The sequence below is a fragment of the Cyprinodon variegatus genome, unplaced genomic scaffold, assembly GCF_000732505.1.
Source record: "Cyprinodon variegatus isolate N-32 unplaced genomic scaffold, C_variegatus-1.0 Scaffold1352, whole genome shotgun sequence".
NCBI lineage: Eukaryota > Metazoa > Chordata > Actinopteri > Cyprinodontiformes > Cyprinodontidae > Cyprinodon > Cyprinodon variegatus.
Genome location: NW_015151805.1, coordinates 111,985 through 123,311, shown reverse-complemented (window position 1 = coordinate 123,311; position 11,327 = coordinate 111,985). Strand labels below are relative to the sequence as shown.

Sequence of the window (11,327 nt, the reverse complement as noted above, 5' to 3'; positions counted from 1 at the left end):
GGGTTATATACATTTATGACTTTATAATTTAATTTCTACTTACATTTATTTGTTTATTGTATTTTTGTTGGCAATTAATTGTATGCTTATATATTTATTGAGCATTTATTTATTTCTGTATTTATTTTTAAATATGGCAGAGTTGGTCCTCCATACGGCAGGTTAAGGGATGCTTGGCAAAAAAATGCAAAGCGAGTCAGAGGTTCATCTCCATAACGACCATTTGGCCCTCATTTTATTTTAATAGATTTTTCACAAATGGGCAAGATGTCCTAACTCTGAAATGACAAACATTTCCTTGCAATTAGCCTTTTGGGACAAGTTACTTATCTGTACCTTATAGACTCACAGTAAAAAGTAAACCAAATAATACTGTATTACCAGTAACTTTTAAATAATGATTTAAAGTTGTTCTGAATGCAAACGAAAAAATGTGGCATCCTAAAAAATAGAAGGGAATCAGATATGACAGCTGACTGCATGAACATGGTCAAACATCATGGCAGGTTCATAATTGCAGCATGAAAAATATTCAACAACTACAAATACAAATTTAAATTACTACAACCGTAATTTGAGGATAAGCATCATGATAACATCCAAACAACATCCCAGGTGGTAGAGTGTTTTACAGTCCGTATTCCTCCAGATCCCGCTGGATCACAATTTCTGTGACTGCAGATTCTGACGCTTTCAGATAACTCACAATGCTTTTATTTGATCCCCAAACTTAATTTCCTCATAATATTTCACATTATCTAGAGTCAACAGATGTGTGTTGGATAGATCTTAGGCCATGATAAATTATAACATTTATTCTGACCAGTTTGTTTTTACTTTTGCGGGATTTTTAAACGGGCAACGACGCAGTCACCTTATCTCTCCAAACAGCTGTGCTGTGGACCTCGTTAGTCACAAGTTAATCTAGTTGATTGTTTACTGATTTCTTATCTGCATTTTTCTACATGAAAAAAATATCAACCAGCCATGGCGAGTCATACCCACATCATAGTGTTAGCTGCTAACTCTGGGATTTAAATTATTTTAAAAACATAAAAAATAAGGTTTCAGCATCAGCAGGTACGTGATTCAGATTTGCAATGCCCCTAAATAAATACATTTTACCCCCTTTGTACATATAGGGCAGTAAAACAAGTTCAGAATAAGTGGACTTATAACTGAAAATTATATGTAGACTGAACGCAATAGCAAATAGAAATAAAGGTGTTTCTTTCCTCAAACCACTGTTTGTGTGACCTGATACAGTTCATCATATGGGACAGAGTGTTGGTGTCTCTGAGAAAAAACACTGAAAATAACAACACTGTTGTAGAGACTTGCATTTGTGGCCAAACAGGAAAATCAAGGAAACGTGAGAGCATGGAATCTAATAACAAGAAAGTAACTTTTTGTCACAATTTGAAAAATAAAGTGGGAATTGGTGGAAGGAAGGATGAGAAGTCCAATACTTTTGTTTGCAGTCAGTTTTTCTTGAAAAGGTGCTGCTTACACATGTGTGCGTTCTGAATGATAGGCCTCTTTAATGGATTTATATTTACATTCGGGTATTTACAGAGTGGGTTGACTTGCTCATCCAAGCTGCACGTTTTGATTTATAGCTTATGGTTCAACAGGAGAAATGACATTCTATTGTGAGACAGACTTTTATTTGTATTTTTCTGTACACTTGTGAACGGCTCTGTTCTTTGTGGGGAATTATTTGCACTAACTGCTTTTCTGTGGATACAAGTTCTTTACCACATTGTTCTAATCTGAAAACAAACAAACAAAAAAAACGATCTCACAGATTACCAGTCCGAGCTTGCATTAACCCCTCTGCTTATCTTTTTATTATCCACCAAGCAGCACTGAAGCCGTTTCTCCTCAATCTTAATAATGCATATAGCTTGAAATCTCTCTTTACTACAGTCACCTTTCGCTTTGGAATGGAAGATACAAATACGTTTTACGTTTTCAATTTTTCCCCACACCAGAATAAGGGTTTGGAGGGCATTGTCACCAATTATGTAAGGTGAATAATAATTAAAATAAGCCACAAAAAAAAAAAAAAAAACTGTGAGTGACCAGTTTCGTAAACCAAATTATATATGACAAAGGTTACTTGGGTGATAGCTAGCCGTGGTTGTGTACCTTACGTCTGCAGAGTCTTACCTTGGTGTCAACATTTGGTCCTTCTTTATATCCCACATCAGTCTTAAACTTCTTCAGAAAGGACGGCTCAGCTGGTTTGATCCACGACACGCCGCTCGCTTTCCCTTTATTCATCATAAAATGATCTACAACAAACACAGCTAACACTAACAAAACACTGACATTATCAGAAGCTGTAATTGGTGCAAAATCGGCTTCAGGATGCGGAACATCCGGAGTGAGAGAGGCTCGCTGGAATTTTGAAGCTGGTGTAACGGCGAACCAGTGGAGGAGGAAACATGGGCACTCAAATGTATGTTCCGCTGGTTTTTCGCATCAATTCCATGACAGAAAATCACAAACTATGTATACGAAAAAACTTAATTAAATCCAAAAGGGGAGGTCGTCTTTGAAATAGTTTTATCTGACCGTATACATTTGTTGTAAGACAGGGGCAAATGTTTGATTTGACATCACCTCGAGCTCCACAGAGCTACAGATGCACGTCGGACGTAATTGTGTTGCTATAGCAACGACTGCTTGATTTTTCCGCTGGAGAGAATCGTCCCAAAATTAAAATAAATAAATAAATAAAACACCACCACCACCACATTTAAACAAGGCGCCATCCACACCTACGAATGAGACTTCATTTGGAGTGAAACTTGATATAGTGATATGAGTGAGTTTGGGATTCAGTCTATGGCTGCGTTCGATTTCAGCGGCTGCATCCTCAAGAGAAACCGGTTTACCTGGACTGTGTCATTCGAAATCCGAGAAAACGAGAAGTCCTGAAGAGGTTGGCTATGGGTTCAAACAGATAATTTTTTCGACTACGTGGAAGGAAGCGGCCGACGAATCTAGCCCACGGTGAACGCAACTGCCCGGGATTCGAACGCAGCCTGTATTTGTTAATCTCAGTCTGTTGTTAACTCCATTTCCTCGCCATACTCAAAAAATGGATTCTGGTGGTAATTACGCCGGCTTCGTGTACGCTCTCTCTGCGGGGTTTCTGGCTGCCGCTGGTTCCCTATCTGCAAAACTAAGCCTCGGTGCAGACCACCTAAGGGAATTGTGTGAGTCAGGGCTTAGCGGCTGGGCGGACAGTGGCGATGGACCCTCAGCGTGTGTCTCGGTAACAGTTTTTCAATGCTTCTGTTATTATAGATATTTTTTGTTGTCGTTGCTTTTCTTCTGGTTAAACACACCCGATGTGGGTACCAGAAGTGGTGAAGTTAGTTTTACTTTCGATATTCTACAGACATTTTTTCTGGGTTAATTCACTTCTTCCCTCCGGGAAAACCTCTCCTTTGCTCACTGCGATCGGAGGAAGCCGCTCTAACACTTCAAGTGCACCCTTATTAGAGACTTTACAGTAAAAACACGGCGAGTGAAAACGGGTACATCGTGTGCCAACTTCCTATTTCAAATTAAAACTTTAGGCCTAGATTCGGAAGCCAAGAGGCTATCAAACTAAAATATTGATATTTATCATATTTACAAAAAATTACACATATTTAGAGATTTCATATTAAAACTAAATGGTGTATCTCATGAAAACAGTCTAGTACCATGATTTCTTATAGCTTTTGAGTCAATTGATCACATTACCTGGAAGCTATTAAGCAAAAATGCTAATATTTCTATATGAAAATTTATTTAAAAAAAATTTAAAGTTTAAAATGAAAAAGGACGTAACTTTTGAAGATGACGGAGTACTATGATCCAACACTGAATTTGAGTCAATTGATCACATTACCTAAAAGCTATTGAGCAAAAATGGTAATATTTCCATAAAAAAATTAATAAAAATAAAGTAAAATGTAAAAATAAAAGGCGTAACTTTTGAAGACTATGTAGTACTATGATCCAACACTGATTTTGAGTCAATTGATCAGATTACCTGGAAGCTGTTGAGCAAAAATTATAATATTTCTATGTAAAAATGTAACGTCCTCCGGGGTTCCCAGACCCAGCCCTGGCGCTCACGCCTCAGTTCTGCTGCACTGTAGTCGACCAAAATCCCAGACGATTTTGAAATTTCCCCAGGACATTTTTTATGATGTCATCCACGCGCCGGCTACCATTCATTCATCCTGTCCGCTGAACTGCTGCTAGTTTTACTCACATGCCTGGAAGATGTCTAGTGCTACTACCACAGATGATTTCGCTCTCCATTTGGAGAGCGAAATCATCTGTGGTAGTAGAACGATTTAGATTAGCTCGCCGAATGAATAGAAGGGGTAGAGCGTAGCCGCCTGTGGCCCGGGCTGCTGGTCACAACTCCAGTCCAGCGCACTGATGACGTCATACACACTCTGCTCTGTTTTTAAAAGATATAAATATAAAAAATACAACCGGGGATATCTGGGGGACAGTGATTCACCTACGTTATGAATGCTGGCGTATCATAAATGATAAATTATGAACAGTTTAGTTTGTGCCTTCAACTCGTTTGCCCATAGGAAGACGTTTCTTAGATATAATGACACAAAACTCATATGGATGAGTAGAACATGACGTAATAACGTAAAATCAATGGCCCAATGTAAAAAAAAAACGGCGTTTCCCTTTAAGCGGCATATTTTGTGAAATTGTCAAGAAGAGCTGCTCTTGGCCGCTGCCTTGGTGTGACTACATGGTAATGCTTTTATGTGAATATGTGAAAAAACTATGTGAATTAACTATTGCATATAAAGACATGGAACTTGGAGATTGAGTGAAATGTTTTCTTTATTGATTTTATTTTTAATATTTATTTTTATTTTTAAGTTTTTTTCTATTTTTAAATTGACTGATGTGCTAAAAGTTAGGAGGGGGGACATTTGTGTTGTATACAGTAGTCCTGCCTTTTAATATTTCATCTTCTTTTACTTGCTGTATTCCTGTTTATGTTAATAAATGGTTCAATAAAGAGAAAACACAAGTTAATTTTCAAGAATGTCTCTTCAATATTGAATATTTGACTATACATGGCTAGTATTTGATCAAATTGGGGGGTGGGGACCAAAGCCTTAAAATCCCACTTTTTTCAATATCCAGAAGTATAGAAATATCATTTTGTTCAGTCTCCAATTGACCAGTATTGCAATATTTTAGATGATAATACTGCACAAGAATACCCAATGTTGAAACTATAAGAATAACCTGGTTGTACTGGTCTAATAGTTTTTTTTTTTTTTTTCATAATTCATAGGCAGTGTAGAGATAGATGATGTGAATATTTTGGGTCATATTTCTAACAATGCCAGTTTATGAACTAAAGCCTTTCAAGGCCAGTAACGATTCTTAAAAACAGTTGTACTGTACAGCTACCACTTAGTTTAAAAAATCATAGTTTTGAATTGGATGTGATGTTATTAATGTTCTGTTAGTTGGTAAAAACAAAACATCTAAGCTAATCATTCTTTATGTGCTTTGCATTTAAACACATAAAGCTATAAAACAAGTGGTCTCTTTTCAGCTCCACGTTCCCCTCCGTCTGCTATGTGGAGTTCTGCTGCTCACCTGTAACACTGTAATGTGGACCATGTTCTCCAAGGCTCTCCGTTACTGCTCCTCTTCAGCGGGAGCCACTGTCACCACCACCGCCTCCAACTTTATCTTCTCGGTAAGTACAAACTAGAACCTCAAATGATCAAGCATTATGTCTTTCTAAAGATATATAATCTATTTTTTATATTGTTGGTGTGTCAGGCGATCCTTGGGAGGCTCATCTTTTATGAGACTCACAGCGGCCTCTGGTGGACGGGCATCTCTATGACTCTATGTGGACTGCTGTTGCTCCATGCTGCAACACCTCACACAAACTTGCAAGAAACCAAAAAACAGAAGTGATAGATCAGGGACAGACTTTTCCTCAAATAATTTTTTCATTTTCTTTGTTGCTTATGTTTTTCATTTGTAAGTATCTGTAAATATGGACAATTTAAAATGAAATACAAGTCACACAATAAAACAATACACTACAAGTTGTGGGGTTTTAAGTAGTTTTACTTGTTTCTATTAGAGATTAGCAGATCTCACCTTAGGCATAGGAAACCGTAGTAAGAGGTTCATCCAGTAAGCGATAGGTTGCTGATTCTGTCCGTCTCTGTTGTGTCCTTGGGCAAGACACCTCACCTGCCTTGGCTGCTTTTGGTGGTCAGGCGGGGCTGTCTTCCATGGCAGCCTCACTTTTGCCAGTTTGCTCTATGCTGCTGTTGCTGTGTAGTTTACCACCATCAGCATATAAATAATTAAATCTAGTGTGAAGCTGTATTGGGTCCTTGAACTTGATAAAGCGCTACATACATAAGGCCATTCTAATAATTTTATACAGAAGTATCTTGTTGGGATACAAGTTCTAAACACTATAGTAATTAAAAGGTATAACAATTTCCGAAGTTGAGAGCACCACGGGAACCAGCGGAGTTCCAAAGCTAACGGCAGCCAGGGATAACCGCAGCCCATCTGTAGCAGCCCTCAGAAATTACATTATTAAAACCTAGTGTTCAAAGCAATGAAATTCAATGTCTAAACCTAAAATACAGTTTTGTTAAATAACTTTTCAAACTATAGAATTTCATTTCAAAATATGTAAATTTAGATTCTGTTTTACCAATTGAAGTTCAGTTTCTAAAGGCACGTCGTTCTGTTTGTAAATGGTATAAAATATAGATTTAATTTTGGGAACTACATCTTTTAGAAAAAAAAAATTCTCTTTGAGTCATCCATTTTAAGGTCTATTAAGTATTAGACTTATACCCAGTTTTCATTTTGAGTTAGGTCTGGGTCTGTCCTACCACGGTGTGACTAGATTTAAGACCTGAAACTGCAACTTTTAACAATTACTTTGTGAAAGCTTGTTTTAACATTGTTTTGTCTTTGTTAATTTTTTGCATCCAACTGTGTATTTTCTTTCTTCTGCAGGGCAGATCCTTCCAGTCCAGTGAAAACTCAATGGAAGGTATTTTGACTTCTCCAGCAGAACTCGTCACTTTGATGCCATGAACCTGATTTGTCTGAGATCTTCAACTTAGTCCAGACTCTGTGACTTATTACTGCTGTTCTATGAGGAGCAAGTGACTACTTTTCATGTATTAGTTCAACCATTATTAGTTGTATGCTACATTGTCAAGTTTTTTATAGTGATTTGTGATCGTGCAGACAATATGATCTGTAATATCTTTATTCCTAGATGTTATTTATAATTGTCTTAATAATTTTCAATGATAATCGGTGCCTTGATTAAATTTGTGCATCTTTAAGTCTCCTATGTAAAATGTAAGTTTCACATGTATTGTACTGTATTTTATTTTATCCGGTAAAATACCGGCAGCTGTGGTTGCCGGGAATTTACCGTAAAATTTAACTGGTCATAATAAATGTTTTACAATTTTACCGTGTTTTTTTTTCATTAACTTAGCCTTTAAAAAGGTTTACCACATTTCACTTTTTTTTTTTTTTTTACTTTATTGCCTCAAATGCGGGTTATCAAGCATTTAGCATACAGGGGAACAGAAAGAGGCAGGGCAACATAAAAGATAAATAAACACAAAAAACAATAAGTAATAATAATAAAAATAAATCAGAAATCTAGTCTGTTACACTGTAAAGGGTATAGCACATATCAAGTTCTGTACTCCAGGAGAACAAGGATATTTTAGATTTAAAGAAGCCTTAATAATAACAACAGCAATAATAGTAATACATGGATAAAGTAACACTGTACAAGAGTCCTAAGCAAGATATTCAGTAACTGAGGTCCACCTTCTCAGAGAAACAGGTACTTTAAATGTCCAGACAGTCTGGTAGGGTCAGACTTCATCCAGTTAATAGTAATATTTTTTCTTGCAATCATCAACAGAAAACACATCCAATAAAAATAACGAAGGGTCCATAGGAAGATCCACTGCCAAAATCTTTTCCAGTTCTTTTTTGACAAATTTCCAGAATTTTTGCAGTTTGGGGCAGTCCCAGAATATATGTGTATGGTCACCAACCATACCACAGTTCCTCCAGCATTTGTTGCTGGGATTGTTTTTGAAAAAAAAAAAATTGTTAGTGGCTCATTTCTCAGGGTTTTATAATATTCCCCAGGAAGGCCATCTACCCCTGGAGATTTGTTACTTTTAAGTCTGAGAATGTTTTCCTTGATTTCTTCTTCTGTAATTGGGCGTGTCATTGTATCTGCCTACTTTTAGTCTGGCTAAATTAATTAAATTAAATGTTTTGTTTTTTTATGAGGTTGAACCTCAGCTGTATACAGGTTTTGGTAATAGGAAGCAAATGCCTCGGATATATCTTTTGGTTGAGTTAACATCTGGTTATTTTTTGGTCATTTTATTTTATGTACTACTCTGTTAGATTGAGCTTTACGCAGCTTGAAGGCCAGTAGGCGGCTTGCTCTGTTGCCAAATTCGTAGTACTTCCTATTAATAAATCGCAGAGCTCCTTCTGCTTTGTAGGTTAATAAGTCATCCAATTGCTGTCTTTTTTCTTTTAATAATGACAGATCGTATATCGGGGTGTTTTTTTGATCGTTGGTACTGTGCCTCTAGCTTCTTAATTCCACTCTCCAATTCAACCTGCTGGGCTAGTCTTTGTTTTTTTGATCTGGATGAAATAGCAATTATGTTGCACCTCATCACCACTTTGGCTGCCTCCCATAGAGTAGAGGGGGAGACTGTGTCATTATCATTAGATTTCAAGTAATTTCTTATGTTTTCACTGATTTTTTTGTAGGGTTGTTTCATCATTTTATAATGATACATTGAGTCTCCATTTCAGTTATTTTAAAAGTTTTGTACCATAATAACATTTATTCTACATTGTAAAATAAACAAGAAATAACAGTTAAAAGTATTGTAATGTATCTGTTGTTTTACGGTAGATAAACTCCATGAAAACTCCATGCACAATGACCCCGGGCCAGGAATTGAACCCTGGGCCTTCTTGCTGCAAGGCTCCTCTAGAACCTCTGGAGACTATTTCACTAAGGATTCTTCATAAAGTCAAGAAAATTGTGTACAGCAGTGAGCATCCTCTTCAGAAGATTTTTAAGGCTTCTCCATGTCCTGTGCAAGACAGAATACTTTAGAGGATCTTTCCTGCCCACAGCTATCAACACCTACAACACCTGTTTAGAAAATATCTTATGATTTACTGCAACATTTCGTTTATCTTTGGGGAATTAAATGTTGAACTCAGTCTGTAGTGTGTTTTCCCTCTTCAATTTTTGTGTGTGACTCCAAATCCAGGCCTCTTTTGGTTATCATTTTTTTTATTTCCATTGATGATTTTTGTATATTTAGTTATTTAATATTTGTTCGTCCTTTAATTTTATGAGCAGTGTAGATGCTAAGAAAGTGCTGAAATTTAAGCTTCACAAACCAGAGAAAGGATTCATAAATTACAAACTTGGTTTTATATATTGTACTAGTTAAAAATAACCTAACCAAGGTTTGAAATATCTGGGTGTTTTTCTTACTAGAGTAGAATAAATGTGCTAAAGATAGCGAAAATGTGGTGGAATTGCACAATCAGAAGCTAGAATCAGAAACCAACTTCAGCTTTGTGTTTGGAAGAATGTTTTATTTTATTTATTTTCTTACATGTAGGTACAGACAATAAGGGAATAACCTAAATATAATCTGCTTCTCTAATTTGAGTTCTTTAAAAAGGAATAAACTCATCAAGGGATCAGAACTCATAGTCATCAGTAAACAGGAGTCAAAGTTTGAGGAAGACAACTAAAAAAAGTACCATTATCCTTTAATTTAGTTCTTACATTTCATGTAAAAATGCAAGTTTGTATAAAGAAGCACCTTATTTTTTTAATGTCAGGAAAATGGTTTCAAAAGAACAGAGAAAATAAAAGCTTTGAATATGTCCCTCATTACAACAAAAAAAAACACAAAAACAAAAAAAAAAGTTATAAATAAATGTAAACATTTTGCTTAGTACTACAATATCCAGCACCCATTCACCAGATACCAGACAATATTTTATCTTAACCATCATTTCCAGGTATGTCTACAAACATATCATGAATTATTGTGACAGAGTTCATATAATAGACCTTAGATGTTAAAGGTAACAGTTAAAATTATGGAGGATAAGGCACATGTGAGTCCACAGGACAATGTATGGCTCCTACAGTGACTTCTTTCTAACAAGGCTAATTTGTTTCATGACAAAATGTCCAACAAGCCCGACTTAAATCCACCTTGATACAAGTATATGTTCTTCCTTATATGTTTGCGGCAGGATTAATATAACTATGGTGAAATTAATTTAGCTTTTGTAAGTGTTGAAATAAAACATTTAACTTTGTAGTGATTTGGGTCTGTTTCTTTGGCTTGAGCAAAGTCAGTGTGTTGGGGTGTTGTTCCAGACATTTTTATGCCTAATCAAAACTTGAAGCTGCAATGCTTTGTCAAAAAAAAAAGGAAGCAGTCTAAGCTCTGTGATGAATGTTACTCCTGTTAGGGATGCTCTCAGGTCTAGAAATTTGAACAAAATGGGCCAGGCACTGATTGTGTAGAAGAACAATGTACTTTGACCAAGAGTTTAATTTTCACCACGAGAATTGGTGCTAGATGTCAGTCGACTCTCTGCTCTGCGCAACCCTTCCTCTCTGAGAATAGTTACAAACAACTCATGTTTTGGTTTTGTCCTCCTGCCACTAGAGGGTGCTACTGCTGGTGAGAAGTATCGTGTTCACTTCCTGTTTGGACTACTGAGCAGTGTTGTTGCTGTTCAGACTATCTCGGTCTGAAGTAAGTTCTTTTTTCCGTGACTCTTTTCTAAATCTTACTTGTTCCTCTCCTCTCTCCTGCTCTCTGTGTCAGATGTTTAGTTATTCCTCTGCCTCCTTTACTGATAATGGTATGTGTAATAACTGTAGTATTTTTTTTTTCAGCTTTGGAGGCGAGGGTGTCAGTTAGAATCCAGGCTTCAGGCTGTTGAAAATCCAGAAGTTAAAGTAGGCACCCCATGTAGTTTTCCTCTAAAAGTGCCTTAGCAGCCAGGCGATTTGGTAACGGTACGCCGAAAGCATAGTCATGCCCACTGGTCACTACGAATCCGTTCACGTTTTCAACCGATTTTCCCCACTCAGTGACTCAGTGGTTGTCTAGGTGGTGTCCTGAAAACAACGTGGGCTACATTAATAATTGGCAATCCTTTTGGGG

General features: G+C 36.7%; 2 protein-coding genes across 4 annotated transcripts in view; one reads left to right on the top strand and one right to left on the bottom strand.

Annotated features, from left to right (window-relative positions):
- Window positions 1-2,419, bottom strand: part of kiaa1143 (KIAA1143 ortholog) — a 9,918-nt gene extending 7,499 nt beyond the window's left edge. The window contains exon 1 of the mRNA XM_015402485.1: window positions 2,173-2,419. Within this exon, the coding sequence (XP_015257971.1) occupies window positions 2,173-2,289 (117 nt within the window). The 5' untranslated portion in view covers window positions 2,290-2,419. The remainder of the gene's footprint in view (window positions 1-2,172) is intronic.
- Window positions 2,420-2,894: 475 nt separating this feature from the next.
- Window positions 2,895-7,506, top strand: LOC107102990 (transmembrane protein 42-like). 3 transcript variants are annotated; one of them, XR_001482153.1, is made up of 4 exons: window positions 2,895-3,286; window positions 5,615-5,761; window positions 5,848-6,054; window positions 7,063-7,198. XR_001482153.1 is itself a non-coding variant. In XM_015402487.1 (3 exons), the coding sequence occupies exons 1-3, from the start codon at window positions 3,110-3,112 to the stop codon at window positions 7,141-7,143; spliced, it is 405 nt and encodes a 134-aa protein (XP_015257973.1). In that variant the 5' UTR covers window positions 2,895-3,109; the 3' UTR covers window positions 7,144-7,506. The 3 variants fall into 3 exon arrangements, 2 of the variants coding, with proteins under 2 accessions (XP_015257973.1, XP_015257972.1); XM_015402487.1 differs by lacking the exon at window positions 5,848-6,054 and having other exon boundaries at window positions 7,063-7,506; XM_015402486.1 differs by having other exon boundaries at window positions 5,848-7,506.
- The last annotated feature ends 3,821 nt before the right edge of the window (window positions 7,507-11,327 follow it).

Bases quoted from the DNA above. Each gene is read 5' to 3' on its own strand.
- LOC107102990 (XM_015402486.1), top strand. From the start codon at position 3,110: ATGGATTCTGGTGGTAATTACGCCGGCTTCGTGTACGCTCTCTCTGCG. The intron at 3,287-5,614 runs GTAACAGTTTTT...GTCTCTTTTCAG, and splicing joins GACCCTCAGCGTGTGTCTCG to CTCCACGTTCCCCTCCGTCT. The intron at 5,762-5,847 runs GTAAGTACAAAC...TTGGTGTGTCAG, and splicing joins CCTCCAACTTTATCTTCTCG to GCGATCCTTGGGAGGCTCAT.